This window comes from Aricia agestis, chromosome 17, assembly GCF_905147365.1.
Source record: "Aricia agestis chromosome 17, ilAriAges1.1, whole genome shotgun sequence".
Classification (NCBI taxonomy): domain Eukaryota; kingdom Metazoa; phylum Arthropoda; class Insecta; order Lepidoptera; family Lycaenidae; genus Aricia; species Aricia agestis.
Window position 1 is genome coordinate 14,384,016 of NC_056422.1, and position 18,008 is coordinate 14,402,023.

General features: G+C 34.8%; 2 protein-coding genes and 1 long non-coding RNA gene across 3 annotated transcripts in view; 2 read left to right on the forward strand and 1 right to left on the reverse strand.

Annotated features, from left to right (window-relative positions):
* LOC121735334 overlaps positions 1-18,008 on the forward strand; it is a 334,344-nt gene that overhangs the window by 204,175 nt on the left and 112,161 nt on the right. The window lies entirely within an intron of this gene.
* LOC121735336 lies at positions 1,825-2,363 on the reverse strand. The gene is made up of 3 exons (XR_006036838.1): positions 2,320-2,363; positions 2,137-2,218; positions 1,825-2,038 (listed from the first exon to the last, which is right to left on the reverse strand). It is a non-coding gene; the product is annotated as an uncharacterized LOC121735336 (long non-coding RNA).
* LOC121735335 (calexcitin-2-like) lies at positions 4,303-4,973 on the forward strand. The gene has a single exon (XM_042126125.1). It carries the CDS (start codon positions 4,316-4,318, stop codon positions 4,856-4,858), a length of 543 nt encoding a protein of 180 aa, XP_041982059.1. The 5' UTR covers positions 4,303-4,315; the 3' UTR covers positions 4,859-4,973.

Genomic DNA, 18,008 nt, shown 5'->3' on the forward strand with positions numbered 1-18,008 from the left:
ACCCGCTATGTCACATAGTCAACTTATCGTTTAAACAGGGACATTTCCCGTCGCAATTAAAAATATCAGTAGTTAAGCCTCTGTTCAAAAAGGGCAATGCAAAGCACATGTCAAATTACAGACCGGTGACACTTATACCAGTAATCTCAAAAATATTTGAAAAGGCCATGCAAATTAAATTAGTTAATTATCTTAATAGGAACAATTTACTATGTAAGCAACAATTTGGATTTACGAAAGGAAAATCAACGACAATGGCCTGCTTTTCACTGGTTAAACAAATCACACAAGCTATTGACCAAGGACTAGCTGTAGCTGCTGTTTTTCTTGATCTAAGTAAAGCGTTTGACTTCGTTGATCATAAGCGATTATTAGATAAATTGGAAAAATACGGTATTCGGGGAAATGTACTTAAATGGTTTAAATCATATCTTACAGGTAGGAAGCAGTGTGTAGAAATAAGTCAACTTGAACAAAACAAAGAAATTTCGCATAGATCAGAATATGAAGATTCTGAATGCGGAGTGCCGCAGGGTAGCATGTTGGGACCAAATCTCTTTTTAATCTACATAAATGATCTGCCAGAAATAATAAAATATGACTGTAGTATGTTCGCTGATGATACCACTCTCTTAATAAAATGCCCAAGAAATATATTAAATGAGGAATTGCAAAATGAAATTAAAAATGTTACAAATTGGCTACAAACTAATAATCTTACGGTAAATTTAGAAAAAACAAAAATTATTAAGTTTTATAAAGAAAATATTGACGAAAATAAACATTTAGAAAATAAAATAACGCCAATCAAATGTGTATCATCAGCTACTTTCCTAGGGATACATATAGATAAAAACCTGAATTGGAAAATGCATATAGATATTACCTGTAATAAACTTAATAGATTCATATTTGCGCTTAAAAGAATTAAAAATATAGTATCGAAGGAAGCCACCTTAGTAACTTACCATGGTTATGTCTCTTCATCTCTAAGATATGGTCTGATACTATGGGGAAATTCGGTGGATGTGAACAGGGTATTTATAATACAAAAAAAATGTTTACGAGCCATGGCAGGGGTAGACAAGTTCACTCATTGCAAACCGCTGTTTCAGCAATTTAAAATCCTTCCACTAGCCTGTTTGTATATACTAGAATCATGTCTTTTTGTAAAAAAGCATGATTTTCTATTTGAAAATAAAGACAATAAAGAAACCAGAAACAAAAGAAAAAAAAACAAAATAAATATACCTACACAAAAATCAGCATTAAATAGCAAAAACGCTTACTGTATGACAATTAAAATTTACAATAACCTACCAGACAATTTAAAAAATGACAATAATAGTTATAATAAGTTCAAGAAGGATCTATTTGAGTGGCTATTAAAAAAATGCTACTATTCAGTACAAGAATACTTCAACGATATAGCAGTTGCAAATAAATTTAAACTAACTTTAAATATATAGAATAGGTATATGACATATAATATGACAACATTTGATTGGATCTAGATTATTTTTTTTTTTAAGGCTAAGGATGAATTTATGACATTATTATTATATATTTTTATCTTTATTTATGACATTAATATTATATATTTTTATCTTTTATTTTACCGATAATAGGACATTATAATTAGCATAGAATTAATTTATTGATATAGTATGAAATAATACCGACATATATGTGAATATGACTCTTGTGGGCCTGACATTAGTTTAATAATAATTATACCTCTGTACTATTTAATTGTTTTTGACATATTATACTGTAATTATATATATATTTTTATTTTTTATTTTTTTTTATATAAATGGAATTTGAAAACTTGACCTTATCATCTGACATTATAATTTTATTTTATTACATTTTTAATCAATTAATAACAATTTTATACCTTTATCTCCCTATACTGTGTAGTTATGACATTATTATTTTAATCTGTAAAAGTGTGACTGTAACTTGAATTGAAGTGGACCTGTATACTGGATAGCTTTCCTTCTTTAACTTCCATTTTTAATAGGTATCTGGAGTGCTGAAAAGTAAAAAACTAAAATGAGATAAAACATTCAAAACAAAAAACACTAAATGAGGAATTATAATTATGGTAATTTAGGTTAAGTAGGTAGGTACCTGTGTTGTGTGCACCACGTGTAAGAACCAAAATGTATTTTGATGAAGCTACAAGTATGTACTAAGCTTTATGATTTGAGAGCTGAAAATAGAACAAAACACTGATACTTAAGTGAAAAACCTAGGACATATGTATAACCATGTATAACCCAGAACAATAAGTATAAATAATATGTTAAATACCTTAATTGTGTAAGTACACCTGATATAAGCAAAAAGATTATTTGCATTTGGAGATAATAATATTGTTTCTGTTTCCAAATTCAATATACATATTGGGATATTATTAGGTTTTACGAATCACGTGTTTGTGATACAACACAATGCCACGTAATATGCCATCCGCCATATTATTTTATAACCACATAACCTCCATCATCCATGATTGTAAAGTTGACACGGAATTTTAGCTTCTCCTCCTTCGTATTGTTATATTTTGTTTTTTATTTTACTTTTTTTTTAAATTTATTTTTAAATACTATGACGTAACTATCAAATGACTTTAATGTACCTATGTTTTTGATTTTACTGTTAAAATATTATGTTAAAATATGTAATAAGATCTTTTAAAATAATACGTAGTTACTTAAGGCACGTTGCATGTTAATTAGAATAAGATCTAAAGAAAATGTTTTGAAATAATAATTAGACAATATTTCCACGCCAATGAGGCAGAAATTTTGATACCATACATAAATATTAAGAACCATTGTTAAACAAATTTCCTGGAAATAAATACTATTCTATTCTATTCTATTCTATTCTATGTATTATCGCTTGAGAAATCTACGACCACGCTCTACTCTACTGACTACGTGCACGCTCGTGGCCGCTCGTGGCCGCTCGTGGCCTCTTGCGACCGCCAGCGGCGGCGATTTCTCAAGCGATGCTACGTATTACAATAATGAAGATAAAGTTTAAAATCATATGACACTGAAACTGCTCGCCTCGCCTCTGCCATTCCGGTGTGAATTGAGCCTTAAGCTTAGCATCCTCTAAACAAAATACTTTAAGCTAAAAAATCCTTATAAAAAAGTAAAATATTTGCTAAAATGATGGACGAAGTAGCCTTCAGTACCCAATTAACTAATGAAAACGCGTCCTGATTAGCAGAGGGTTCCTCATTCCTCAAGATCCTTTGAGCTGGCTTTAAAATCATTAGGAGCCTCTTTATTCACGAATCTTTTTATTTCGAAGCTGAAAAGGCGAATCTTTGATATCTTATTTTGAATTAAAATATTGCACGAAGATTTCCATCCATATTAATAAATAAAAATATTTTAATAACAATTTAATATTTAATCTAAGTTATGCTAAAATTTAAGTAAACAATAAAGTGAAATAAAAGCATTAAAAGATTGAAAATTATGCGTAGCCTTAACAGAAAATCTGTTGACGATAAAAAAGCCATAACAGCACCATAATTCGGATGAAGCTGTTTTAATGTACTTTTTAAGTTCTTCCTCTCTCTGTCTCTCTTTCCCTCCAAGGACACTCTCCCCAAACCATCGGGGACGCCGGCTTGAGTACATTTAAATTGGATTTTAAATTCCTATTTGTCTCTGATATGATTTGAATAAAAAGCGATATCGTCGTCCTCTTGGGTCTGTGCGTTTATTTTTCGCAGATTAATGACTGACTGGAAGACAATTTACTTATTAAAGATGTTTTACGTGACTTTCTGAAGAGGTTTATCTAACTAGAATATTTTTTTCTATGTTTAAGGATAAAGCTTACAACTTACAAGTCACAAGCATACAGTTGGTAATAAATTGTGTGGTTTTCAAGTCGAATTGGTCCGGAAATACTGCTGGCTCCTATGAGCCAGCAGTATTTCCGGACCAATTCGACTTGAAAACCTAAAAGACGAGAGCATAATATTTCCTCTTAAAAGACGCACCCGCAATTCTTCTGATGTGGCGAGTGTCCATGGGCGACGGTAGTTGCTTAGTTGTGTTTGCTCGTTTGCCCCCTAATTTTATGAAAAATAGCCTTTCTGACTGCAATCCAGGAGTGCCGTGCCGGAACGGGGCCTAATTTTTAGGGTACGAAAAACAAAATCGCTGAACCTATTAGCGCCTAAGATAGCATTATCAATAAATCGATAACACAATATCGTGACTGCAGGCAATTAATTTGTCAAATTAGTTCGTAGTTATTAGCCGAAGACAGTGGAACCATGATATCAGAATTCCGGAAAACAAAAATACTCTACATTTTCTACACATTCTTCGACATCGACTCGAGCGGCGAAATATGCAAGACAGATTTCGATGTAACTTTAGATAATATAGCAAAATCAAGACAGTGGAGTCCAAACGATGACAAATATAAGGAAGCACAAGCAGCTCTTTATAGAATTTGGGAGTCGATTCAAGAAGCAGCTGACGACAATAAGGATGGAAAAGTTACAATACAAGAATGGTTGGCGATGTGGGAGAGGTTTGTCGAGAAGCCTTTTGAATGGCAGGATCTGTATTGTAAGTTCATTTTCGACCTCCAAGACACGAGTCGAGATGGATCCATAGATTTAGAAGAATTCACATCTGTGTTCACTTCTTTCGGACTTCTAGAAGAAGACTCGAAGGCAGCGTTTAAGAAAATGGCACAAGGAAAGTCTAATGTTACTTGGGATGAGTTTAAGACGCTATGGACTCAGTATTTTACGTCGGAAAATCCGAGTGACCCTGGCAATTTTATTTTTGGTGCAGCTACTTATTGATTTTGATGGGTGTTTCTGTATGAGTGTTAATTGAATAAATGGTTTAATCTGGTTATTAATGGGTCTACTAAAATAGTGTAAGACTACTTAATCAGGTTGAAATATCTAAGATTAAAAGTTCATTTCTTTGGTTGAAAATTAATGGTGTATTTAATAAACATCAACCCTTCCTCCTGGTTTTTTTTTAATTTGTCAAAATGTATAATATTTTTAATACGATTAAAAACCTTATTCCCCAAAATGTGTACTCAACAGAAATAGTATTATCTTTACCATTAATTTTTAGTAGCGTTACAGACGTAAAAACTGTCCTCATTGAACGCGAAGAGCGTTTGTTATAAATTAGTTATAATTGTTATCAGAATTGTAAGATAATTAATTGTAACCGACTGAAGTCACGTACGTAGATAAGTCGTTGATAAGAAGTTCTAATTCATTTCTATTTATCTGATTCTGATAAATTGTAAAGATTGTAGCGGAATGAAACAAATTTAAGCAGTATGCACTGATAGTTGCTAGATGCAATGATTTAAGAACTGAAATAGTTTTCTAAGCAAAAGTTTAATACCTATTAATACAAACTATGCTAGTTAGATATGCGTAAACGATAAAAAACAATATTATAATGAAATGAAAAGAAAACAACATTAAAATGAAACTTTGCATCGACGTAAATAGATATAATAGCGCTAGTAAGTGCCAGATGCTATTTTAGAAGAGGATCTTGTCAGCAAAATGTAGGTACAGTTACTATAGAAATTGATTCTCTCGGTGTATCAGGCAACGACGATGATACAAAATTGAAACACACGAAACTTGCAAATGCTAAGTCGAAAGTTTCACGATCAACATGACAATACGGAATCAGGGAGTACGGAAAGTAACGGATGGGTTCAGACATAAATAAGAGCCCCTCGGAGACGACGAATTTGCATTTCCCAACGAGGTGCGGGACTAAACTGTTATAGCTCGAATATGGTTCGACGGAATAACTTTTTACTGTGGGCTTCGTGAAAAGAAATTAGGGGTTTATACACGTTTCGTATGGTCATCGATAGAACTTTTAAGACAATATATAGTGCTTAGATAATTTTAATTTAACTTTTGTAGGCAGGTCTCAGAAGATGCAAAAATTGTGTCATTATCTTATGACTAACTTTACAGTCTCTTCCTCGCATACAAATATCTTGTATGAATTGCAATTGCGATATTTTTATGCACAGAAAAGAAAGATACACGAAGCATAAGATAGACAAAATTCTACCCGTTCGGTGACGATGGTTTAGTATTTTTTAAATTAGCTTTCATTTGTTATTCAGATCAACTAGCTACTACTACTAGCACTCACATGCCTGTATGTTTGTTCTATTCCTTTTCCTCTTTAAAAATCTGAAATGGGCCTGTAAACCATTCCATACGTGAGAGAGCTATGCTTCGACACGAATGGGCCGGCTCGACCGGAGAAATACCACCTTCTCACAGAAAACCGTCGTGAAACAGCGCTTGCATTGTGTTTCGCCGAGTGAGTGAGTTTACCGGAGGCCCAATCCCATACCCTATTCCCTTCCCTACCCTCCCCTATTACCCTATTCCCTCTTAAAAGACCTGCAGCTCTTCTGATGCTGCGAGTGTTCATGGGCGACGGAAGTTGCTTTCCATCAAGTGACCCGTTTGCTCGTTTGCCCCCTTATTTCATAAAAGACGCAAATTTTACTTACTTCTAGTTAGAAACAATCCGACTTACATCGGGTTAAAAAATCCAAAATCAAGGTATCATAGTTGCGGGGAAGCGTTAAAACAAACACGACAATCATCGCAGCAATCAGAACCGGTGGACACGAGTACTGTGTGTACAGACTATGTTAAGGCGGGTACACATAGATTCGATTAGGCCGTTAGAATATATACATATAGAATTAATTTTCAATTAAAAAAAATCAATACAGAATTTTTCGGGTGACCATCAATTCTTTAATATTTAATTATAACTTTGTCTTAAAAACAAAAAAATATACGTCAAAGACCGAAAATAGTAGGTTATATTATTTAACCGTCAGATCTTTTACTAAATCTATTTTCTTATAAATATTATTATGAACGCTTAAAATTTTCCTAAAGAAATTTAAGTAAATTAAAGAAATTAAATTATTATGGACGGCTTTTTATTGAGAGCTACTCGTCGATCACAGCTGTACGAGACAAGCAGTAATGTTGAAAGGAGGTTTCAATCACCAAATGAAATAAGTTTTTCTTTTAGGTTTTCAAAAACCTACGACAGATTCAACTTCCGGGGTCGAGAAGAATCTGCGAAAGAAAAGATAAAGCTACGTAATGGGAATTTAACTGCCAACGCCTCTAATCCCAACCTCTAACCTCTGCATAGTGCATTCTAATGAATCGGCAATAACCGGCAGCAATCGGCAATAAATCGGCTGCAATCGGCGTATCGTGTGCACCTGCCCTAACCTTGTATTTGTGTATTGTTTGCAGTGATAATCCGCTTACACTCCCAGCTGCGTCGGCTTAACTTTTCAGCTTAATATTGATAGTGTAGTTATTCCATTCAAAAATTCAATATTATTCGATAGAGCTGATGATGTTTGTGCTGCACAAATATTTCATTGATTGAATTCCTTACATTGTGAACAACTGTAACACTTACTTAGTGTATTAATTGAGTTATTTTATTTATTTTTATAATGGACCCCTATAATATATATTTTTTAGTTAAACCTTCTTTACGAGCCTACAGTAGGCTATTTTTTGGGAATGGTGTAAAATTATTTTTGCTTTCATCAAGTTACTTGACCTGATCGAAAATTCGTAAGATGGTGTTGTGAAGGAGGAAATAATATCATTATTTCTTTCTATGCCTATGTTTCGTTTTCATTTTTACCAACTCCTAAGTGAAGTTCCCTTTTAAACGGCTCAATACAATCGCCTCGTGACTCTGCATTAAAAACTGACCCTAACACTTTTTCTTAGAACTCATCGATTTTTCGCAACAATATTGTCGTAAAACACAAACACCTACAAGTCACTCGGCAATTCACGAAGTTGCCAACTTCGCATCTCCATAAATCACACTCCGATGCTTGGGACTTTTTGTTTTGCCCTTTTTAAGGGCTCCTTTAAAGGTATTAGGGTTCCGCATTTAAAAGATAGAACGCTTGGCTTTGTTTAATTCGAATTAAAAAAATATTAAAAGATATAATTTTCGGACGTCGAATTGTCAACACCGATTCGCGAATCTGGCCCATCAAAAAGAACCGGCGTAAAAAATCTCGCAAGTCACTTTTGCTCCTTATCGTAACCATATTAATATAAAATGTTACACAGTACACTGCTGTTAAATTACAAAGCTTTATTGTCTTTCTCTGATAAAAGCTCACTTGACTGAATAAAGAAACACAAATGAATAAATAATAAAATATATAATATTTTTATTCAAAATAGGTATCGTAAAAGAACGAAGAAACTGAGTTGCCTGCCACCGGTTCGGGAACTAACCCGGCGAGAAAAACCGGCGTAAGAATAAAATATTATGTCATTCGCTGTGTAAATCATATTTGCTGGACAGTTGAAATTATTGTCGCGTAGTATATTTCTGCTACGAAACCACAGAGCTTGATTATTGGCACGGAACCCTTCGTGCGTGAATTCGACTCGCTCTTATCAGGCTTACTTCGAGCTAAGTGAATAAGAGTAAAACAGCTCTTTTGCCGAGTCATATTACGTATTGAAAATAACTTTATTCGGGTCAAACGACAGATCTCTTTATTCTAAGGGCCTGTTTCACCAACTTCTGATAAAGTGCCGAATAGGCTATTCACAACTTTTTTGACAGATTCTTCATACTTAATATTATGTCAAGTTAATTGGTGGATAGCCTATTCGTCACTTATCAAGAAGTGGTGAAACAGGTCCTAAGCATAATCTCACAGGTTTAGTTATGATTTTTTTTCCTACACAGGACTATACTATAAGTTCTTAGTACAATATACAAATTTGTGCATAGATTTCACTGTAAAAATAGCAGCGCTGAAAAAATACTTTTGACTTTCATGTTTCTATGAGAAATGCCATAGCGTAGGCGTAGTCGTAAAATAAAGAATCCGCCCAATGCCCATACAAAAAATGTAGCTCTTTCAGAGCAGCTACTTTCACAGTGACCTCTATACAAGGGACAATGACCTCTCTTTAGATTCATTTTTTACTTCGTTCTGTTACACCCTGTTACCCCTGTGTAGTTTAAGAACTGTTGCTTACCATATATTAACCCATATAGACCCGCCGTGCCCAAACGAGGACACTTTTAAAATTACTAAAAAATTTTGTCTTTCAAGTTTTATACTTATTTTGCTTACGTTTTTATTTCTTCTCAAACGTAAAAATTAATTAGTAAAATATTAATTATATTTGTCCGTTTTCGTTTTTAATATTAACTCCCTTCATTATTATATTCCAAATATCGAAAGTATTAATTCATATTGTAGTAATCATTCATATTATATTATTGTAAATTGTCGTAAAATTGGATTCCGTAAAATTGATGGGCTATCAATTTAAATGGAATTATTAAGTTGGCATTGTCACATGTAATGTTATTACGCCGACGAACAAATATCACGTCATAAACTATTTACTGTGCAGTCAGGTGCATAGTATATTAAAATATCGTTAGCATCGTCCCTACTAATAATACAAATGCGATGGTTTGTGTGTACTTCACGTATAAGACTAGCCGCGGCTTAGGCGTGAACCTAAACTGATTTATGCCTGTTTTCACCAACGGTCTCCTAACGCTAAGTGTTCCCTAGCGATCTTTTCGGGTCAAATATCTCTTAAAACAAACACATTTTAAAAAAAAGTAAGTAATGTTTTGCAAAAGTTCTTACGCCCTAAGGACGTGACACACAAAAATTCGTGAAATCTTGAAGGATATGTACCCTTAATGGCCGCTAGGGGACCACTTAGCGTTAGGAGGCGGTTGGTGAAAACAGGCATTAGACAATCAACATTTTTAAGATACTTCGAATCCCGGGAAATGATAGTTTTTATTGTAGCAAAATGTACATATCACGGCTATAAATACAAAGGTTTGAGAATTCAATGTCTCCAACACCTTTTCATGACGGTGGATAATAAACTGTACACAAGAGCACAGACTCTTTATTGACTATCGTAAAACAGTGGTGACCGAAACGACTGCTGAGAGACCAGGCGTATGGACCATCCTAATAATATATCAAGTGAGATATCAAGTGATCAGCCTGCATTGCTCCAAACGAACTCGAAAACAACGCTTTTCCAACGCGGAAATCGAACTCACGACCTCCTAACATAAGCCATGCTCTAAGCCCCTGGACTACGAAAGCGATGACAAATGGAAATCAATTGAAAAGCTAGCGGGAAAACGTCTGAATCGACAGAATTGTCTCCAGTTGTCTGCAGTTGTTGGAGTGGAATCGTTTGTCCAGCGTTCACTACTACAATACAGGCTATGATTTGAGAATTGCTCAAAAGTGTCCATTAAGTCTAAAAACGATATAATACTTCGGGTCTTTTCATTTTAATTAATACTGATATGAAGCTACTAACTCGAGTGTTAGAAGGGCTACCATTGATTACGACAATATTTTATTTTATGTAATTGATTGTACTGTCGGTTCTTGGTAGAAATTCCTGTTGAACACTAATAAAACACAATTTGTCGTACACTTTTTCCGCTATATTAAGAAATTAATATTTTAAAATTCGAAACCAGTCGTGTGATTTGTTAAAAGTTACAATAATTTCTTAATATTATAGTGGAAAAAGTGCACGAAAAATTGTGTTTTATTAGTGTTCAATTCTACAACTATGTAAAACGCACCTAGTGTTTTAAATGTCTGAATAAAATTATTTTTATACGTTAGCGTCTTTGTGAATTTTACAACTATAATACGGTTACGTGGTCCCTGAAATACAACCTGATGGCAGACCAAATTTATCAATCTGCTACGGAACCCTAACTGATATAACAACAAATCCATCGCGGAATCGGCTACGGAACCCGTTATTATAAAATTAATTTAATTTCCTACTAAACGTATATTTCATACGTTTGTGGGACATAACCGGCTGTAATGTGCCTGCACACGACAGGGACTATTGTAAAATTATAATATTTCATCTCGTACAATGGACGATGAACGGTTATGGAAATTACGCCGTTTATATCGAGAAGAATGTGGTTGAATTGAAATAAATGTTATTGAAAATGCTTGTACAATACATTGAGAACTTGACTTGTATCTATAATATACTAGCTGTCCCGGTGAACTTCATGTCACTTTAAAACCTGGACATCTACGAATATTTTAAGACTAAAATTAGCCCAATCCGTTCAGCCGTTTTTGAGTTTCAGCGTTACTAACACAATTGAAAATCCATTTTTATATATAAAAGTGTTGTTTTTAGACTTTTTCAGGAAATTTAATTTTTTTTTTAGAATTTTTCTCTCCGTAAGAACCATCCTCGTACTTAAAGGAATATTTTTAAAAAAGAATTAGCGAAATCGGTCCAACCGTTCTCGAGTTTTGCGCTTAGCAACACATTCAGCGACTCATTTTTATATTATAGATTATTTATGTCTGTATTCTGTATACAATATAATATATGTATATTAATAATAATAATAGCTCCCACACCGGTTTCGGTGACGGTGGCCGGTTTCATTGAAACCAGGCCAGCTACGCAGGAGTAATTTTATAGTGCCCAAGTGTGTGCGCAGTACACAAGAGCACTCTATTCCTTTACTCTCATAACCTAGTGGGACGGAAGACCGACACGACCGGCGAGAGATCAGGCGCAGGACCGACTTTTTACATGCCCATCCGACGCATGGATCATCTTACTTGTCAGACAATCAGGTGATCAGCCTACATTGTCCTAGCCAAAGAATCGAACCCACGACCTCCGAGTCAAGAGCCGCGATCTATACCACTAGACCCAAAATATGTATATTATAATATAATGTACAAATGAGGGTAATTCCCTTATAATCTTATCAAGATATTAATTTCTTCACGTATAACTATTTAAGGTTCGTTTTGTTTGTCTGTTAAAACAAGCTGATCAGTACAACTATACAGATCAGCTTATTTTACATTACATTTTCTATGTAAAATAGTATTTAATGAATAAGACTTCATAGCGTCTTTAAATATCTAGCGTATTTCATTTTTTTTCGCTGAAGACGCCTTTCGGTCGAGTCGAAAATAATCTGCACACTTTTCTACAAAACGCTTGCCATATAATAAAATTGTCTACATTTTTAATGATATTAAAGCATTAGGAAGTTTTCAAGTGTCTGCGACCCGTGCCAAAGATCCAGCTTATAACTCCTACGTTCCCTGCGCCCCTGGTAGCATGGGCCATTAAATATTACAGCTTAGCTAATTCCAACTCTGTAATTTATGAAAAACGGGCTTTGAAAAGAAAATGAAAGACTGCTATGAATTTAGCAAACTTCTGATGAGAATGAAAGCAAGTATTAAGAAGGCATAGTTTGTTGTTTTTTTAATGAATTTTTAAGTTGGATTGTAGATATTATTATTTAGGTTAGTAAGCAGTTGAAATAACTATCAATGATCATAATACACATAGGATATACTTTTAGAAATCACGTTTTTTGAACAATTTTACCATTTCTAATAGTTATGCTTTCTCGCCAGGCCAGTTTCCAACTCGGTGTTTAGTTCATGCAGGAAATTTCAAAAAGAATTATAGATCTTAAATCTTCATAAATAAAAATGAATTTTACATTAATAATTTATTAGTCTCACTAATACCGATTTTGATAATTTTCCAGAAGTCCAGAGGTTTTATATTAGGTTGGAAGTTATACAACGTTCACCGAGTAATCTCGTAAAACAATAATTGTTAGTAACCACCTAATTATACTACCAAATTCTACATAAATAAAGAAAACAACAAAACATCTCTCAGTCCATAACACAACAATAACTGACGGGAAAGTAACATTTCATTTTGGGCCCACAATAAATCCCTTTGTTGGCCCTGTCGCAATCTGGGCCCGTGACGTCATTGTTAGGCCCTGGCCTGTGACGTCATTGTTACCCTGGCCCTGCGACAATAAGGGCCAGTGTTTTGATGGATGACATGTAGGGCGCGCATAGAAATTATTCTGGTGGTTAGAAGTATTTCGCAGCTACATCACGTTTTGTGTGAATCGTGGAGAGATTATGTGGGTAGATGTAAAAATTAAGTTACCACGGTAAATTGTTAAATGAACCCAGAAAAAAAAGATCTAATTTAATGTAAAGTACCAAAAATATTTTCTTCACCTGATATATTTAGGAAAACACTCTTAAAACAGAAAATTCGAATAATTTTGAACGATAACAACGACAGAAGCCTGACAGTAAGCTGGCCCCTATAGATGATCAATTGTATTGTGCAATGTCACGCTTAAATTTTATTGAACAGTACTTTATTTGACAATTAGATTGAAGGAGTGGGATGTTCAGTAACAAACGTAGACGGTCAATAATAATACGCAACACGTGATATTTCGCAATAAAATTGCTCGTCTAGATATCCGCTACAAAAAGTTTTGTGCAGTAATATCTGAAAAATATCTGGAATAATGAGAAATCAACTAAGACATCTCTTCGAGTCACATGTCAATGTCAAATCTGACATTTCGACGCTTATTCAATACTGAGCTCTATGTTATTAGCAGAGAGCTCTATTTTAAATGACCGAATTCTCCAATCATACCCTTGACTTAGGGAAAATATAATCTAATTTGTGAAATCTGAGAGCCGAGTCGTTATCGTTTACAAGACGGCGACAAACAGGTGCCTCCCTGAGCCACTCTAAGTGAGAACCTTAAACTTTCTACTGTTATTATGGGGAAGAGATTATAATATTGAATAATAATTTTAGAGACACTTTTTAACTTGGTAAGGGCATAGTAATTCACTACATATTATAAAACAAAGTCGCTTTTTTACCTCTTGTCCCTTTGTTCCCTTAAATCTTTAAAACTACGCAACGGATTTTGATGCGGTTTTCCTTAATAGATAGAGTGATTGAAGAGGAAGGTTTATAAGTATAATAACATTCATTAAATAGTGGAGAAATACTGTTAATTTTGGGGTTTCTAATGTGATGTCGTAAATAATTTAAAACTACTGAATCGATTTTAATAATTTCTTCAGTGAGTGACATAGGCTATATTATAATAATATATTTTATACCCATGCGAAACCGGGGCGGGTCGCTAGTATTATACATAATATAAAAGTGTGTCTGCCTGTTGCTTCTTAATGCTGAAACCGCTGAAATTTCCTCAGGATACTTTATGTCCACACGTGCTCGAAGATAGGATAGTTTTATCACAATTCACGAACAAGTGTACCACCGGCGCTGATAACGAATTATTGCCCCACGAAGTTGAGAGTTTAATTATTACTACGATTATTTATATTGCACTAAAAGTGGGAGAGCCATGCTTCGGCACGAATGGGCCGGCTCGACCGGAGAAATAATATCACGATCTCACAGAAAACTGGCGTGAAACAGCGCTTGCGCTGTGTTACACCGAGTGAGTGAGTTTACTGGAGGCTCGATCCCCTACCCTATTCCCTTCTCTACCCTCCCTATTACACTTTTCCCCTCTTAAAAGGCCGGCAACGCACTTACAGCTCTTCTGATGCTGCGAGTGTCCATGGGCGAGGGAAGTTGCTTTCCATCAGCTGACCCGTTTGCTCGTTTGCCCCCTTATTTAATAAAAAAATCAAAATATTTTTTTTTTTTTTTTTTTTTTGTTATGAAATAAGGGGGCAAACGAGCAAACAGGTCACCTGATGGAAAGCAACTTCCGTCGCCCATGGACTCTCGCAGCATCAGAAGAGCTGCAAGTGCGTTGCCGGCCTTTTGAGAGGGAATAGGGTAGGGAAGGGAAGGGAAGGGAATAGTTGAGGGTAGGGAAGGGAATAGGGTAGGGGTTAGGGGATTGGGCCTCCGGTAAACTCACTCACTCGGCGAAACACAGCGCAAGCGCTGTTTCACGCCGGTTTTCAGTGAGAACGTGGTATTTATCCGGTCGAGCCGGCCCATTCGTGCCGAAGCATGGCTCTCCCACGTATATTATTTAATGTAATTTTAGGATAATATGATTTTTGTTGTGACAACATAATAATATTATAATATTATTATTGTTATTATACCATTTATAATATTAGCAAAACATACTTCCTCTTATCGCTTTAAGTTTTTCACTAAAAAAAACTCAAAGCAAAACCTAACTTAACAGGCTAAACAGAAACAAACTATGATCCACAAAACATACAAGTTGCTTTACGTAAGTTTATTCTTGAAAAATCGCAAAGGAAAAGCCAAAATATCAGTTGATAGTTTTTTTTAATGAAATAAGTCATTAAAAAAAAACTATCAACTGCTTAATATAATTATCAAATATTACAACTTTAAAAGGTTATTTTACAGCATTTTTCATACCGGTTTAGAGTACCCGCTACATTAAGTCTGTATTTATTAATTCATGCATAAGTTAGTAGTTCTCGAGCTGATGTTGCAGAATTTCATCTCCTGATAATAAGAAATAGATCTGCCTGTGCTATAATGTATACTCTATGGTCTCCCTCTTTTAAATACTATGCAAAACGTTAATGGGTATAGATACACCTACTAACAATGTATAATATGCACAAAATTCTCGGGTCGTTTAGTTTGTGTGCTTATCCTGTTCAAGTGCAGCTAAAAATACCTTTTTAACACAAATTGTTCGAGAACTTAGCACGGAACCAGACTGACCGCGTGGCGTGAAACGACTGCATTAGAAAAAATAGTAACTCAATATTAACTTGAATGTGTGCCATAGGCTGAAAAATATTAGAAGCCCAGCAGCTCTAGAGCATCAAAGTTTTAATAAAATATAATCCTTGCGAAGGAATATCGCGCGAAGAATGTTTTCTTTCGTGAAGAGATTTTAAAACTCCACATGGTTCATATTTTCTTGAGAGTAAGGTAACCATGATTCTGTTATACGAAAAATAACTGTGACAACTATCGCTTCTGAAAAAAAGTTCTATGACATTTTGTAACAAACATCGACTATGTCAATTTGATTATTGGAGAAACACAAAGCAATGATTCTTTTTCATCAAACATTTTTCCTACAAAGTCTAGAAATAAGTTATATGGTCTTACTCAGAGACATATTATTATTTAAATAATTACAGAACTTTAATTTGATGAAGATTTTGACATTAAGGACCAGCTGTTTCGCCACTTTCTGATAAAGTGCCGAATAGACTATTCACAACTTTTTTGACAGATTCTCCATACTTGATCTATCAAATTAAGTGGTGGATAGCCTATTCGTCACTTATCAGGAAGTGGTGAAACAGGCCCTAACTCTATTAATTATTATCTCTCAAACTCTATTTAAAAATTAATCCTTCTTACAAATTACTTAATATCTGTAGTGCAGCCGTAAGACTACAGTCTCTTTAAATCCATACAGCCCGCATTCATGGTCACTGTACACATAAGGAATTGTCTCCACAGCCGCCGGCAGTGTACACACTAACATAGTAAGATGTACAGTGTACACACGACATACACTATCTTTGCTCTTAAAACTGCCTGACGGATGCGGGCTTAAAAAGTAGGCCGCGGATATGGATACAAGTTTTGATATAAGTTTAAGGGGGCGACTAACCCTAAAGTGACGATTTTTAATTCATTTATATACTTGAAAATAAACCCCGAATTGTTTAATTTTCTAAACATAGATACTACATTATATTTCCGAGAATTCGATCTGAGCAGAAACACGATATCTTAAAATTTTCTCGATAGAAAAAAATCACAAAGATGGATCTAATTTTCACGAATTTTTCATTTATTGCCATAACCGTGCATTGAACTAAGTTAATATTTTAACACATTGTATAAAATTCTATCATTGAGAAACCTGACCTAGCGGATTTTTAAAATGTTGTATATATTTTATCGATTTATTGAGAAAAAACTAATTTGGCGATGAATCCGCGTCGTTCTTTTTCACTTGGCATATGAAAGACGGGCGTGAGTGTGAAGAGAGAAGGACGATGTTTGATTTTTGGGGTTAGTCGCCCTCTTAAGTAAGTATGAAATAAATGTAAAATATTGGTTGCAAACAGCCACGATCAGTGGTTCAGGGAAAGGAGGATTAAGTGGCAAAATTAGCTTTTCTCTTGTTTTCTTAGGTTATATTTTAATATTCATAATGATTTTGACACGTATTTTTTCATGCGGGAGTAGCTCGAGCGTGTCAAATTAAGCTTACATAGGCTTCCGACATGTGTCTCACGTGGTTGGTGAAAAGAAATCTCACGTGGTTGGTGCTTGCTTGCATGCTTCGGCACGAATGGGCCGGCTCGACCGGAGAAATACCACGTTCTCACAGAAAACTGGCGTGAGACAGCGCTTGCGCTGTGTTTCGCCGAGTGAGTGAGTTTACCGGAGGCTCAATCCCCTACCCTATTCCCTTCCCTACCCTCCCCTATTCCCTTCCCTTCCCATCCCTACCCTCCCCTATTACCCTAGTCCCTCTTAAAAGGACCTGCAGCTCTTCCGATGCTGCGGGTGTCCATGGGCGACGGAAGTTGCTTTCCATCAGGTGACCCGTTTGCTCGTTTTCCCCCTTTTTTCATTAAAAAAAAAGTGCAAAAAATTTCGTAAGGGTCGAAATCATACCAGATGTTTTCCGACATTTCTGTGTGTGTATATATTTGTCTAGTAAAAACGGTAGGTACACCTATAAATACTTGAAAAAATGATGTACATAACCTGGTAAATACCTTTAAATACTCGAGAAAACAAAAACCGTACCTTGCCAGTAACAGATGGGCTTCAGACGTTTTGCCATAGTTTTTGTGAGCGCCTGTCTTCGTCCAGATAATATTTCTTTTTGCTTACGATTTTTGTACACATACAACTGTGTAATGCTAGCTTTTCCTTTTAAGTTGTTTTCACATAAAAGTGTTTAAAGTTTCCCATTTATAATAATAGTAGTAGGAAGCTCAAGAGACCAACTTTACTAAACGTAATTAAATATTACTTAATATACTGC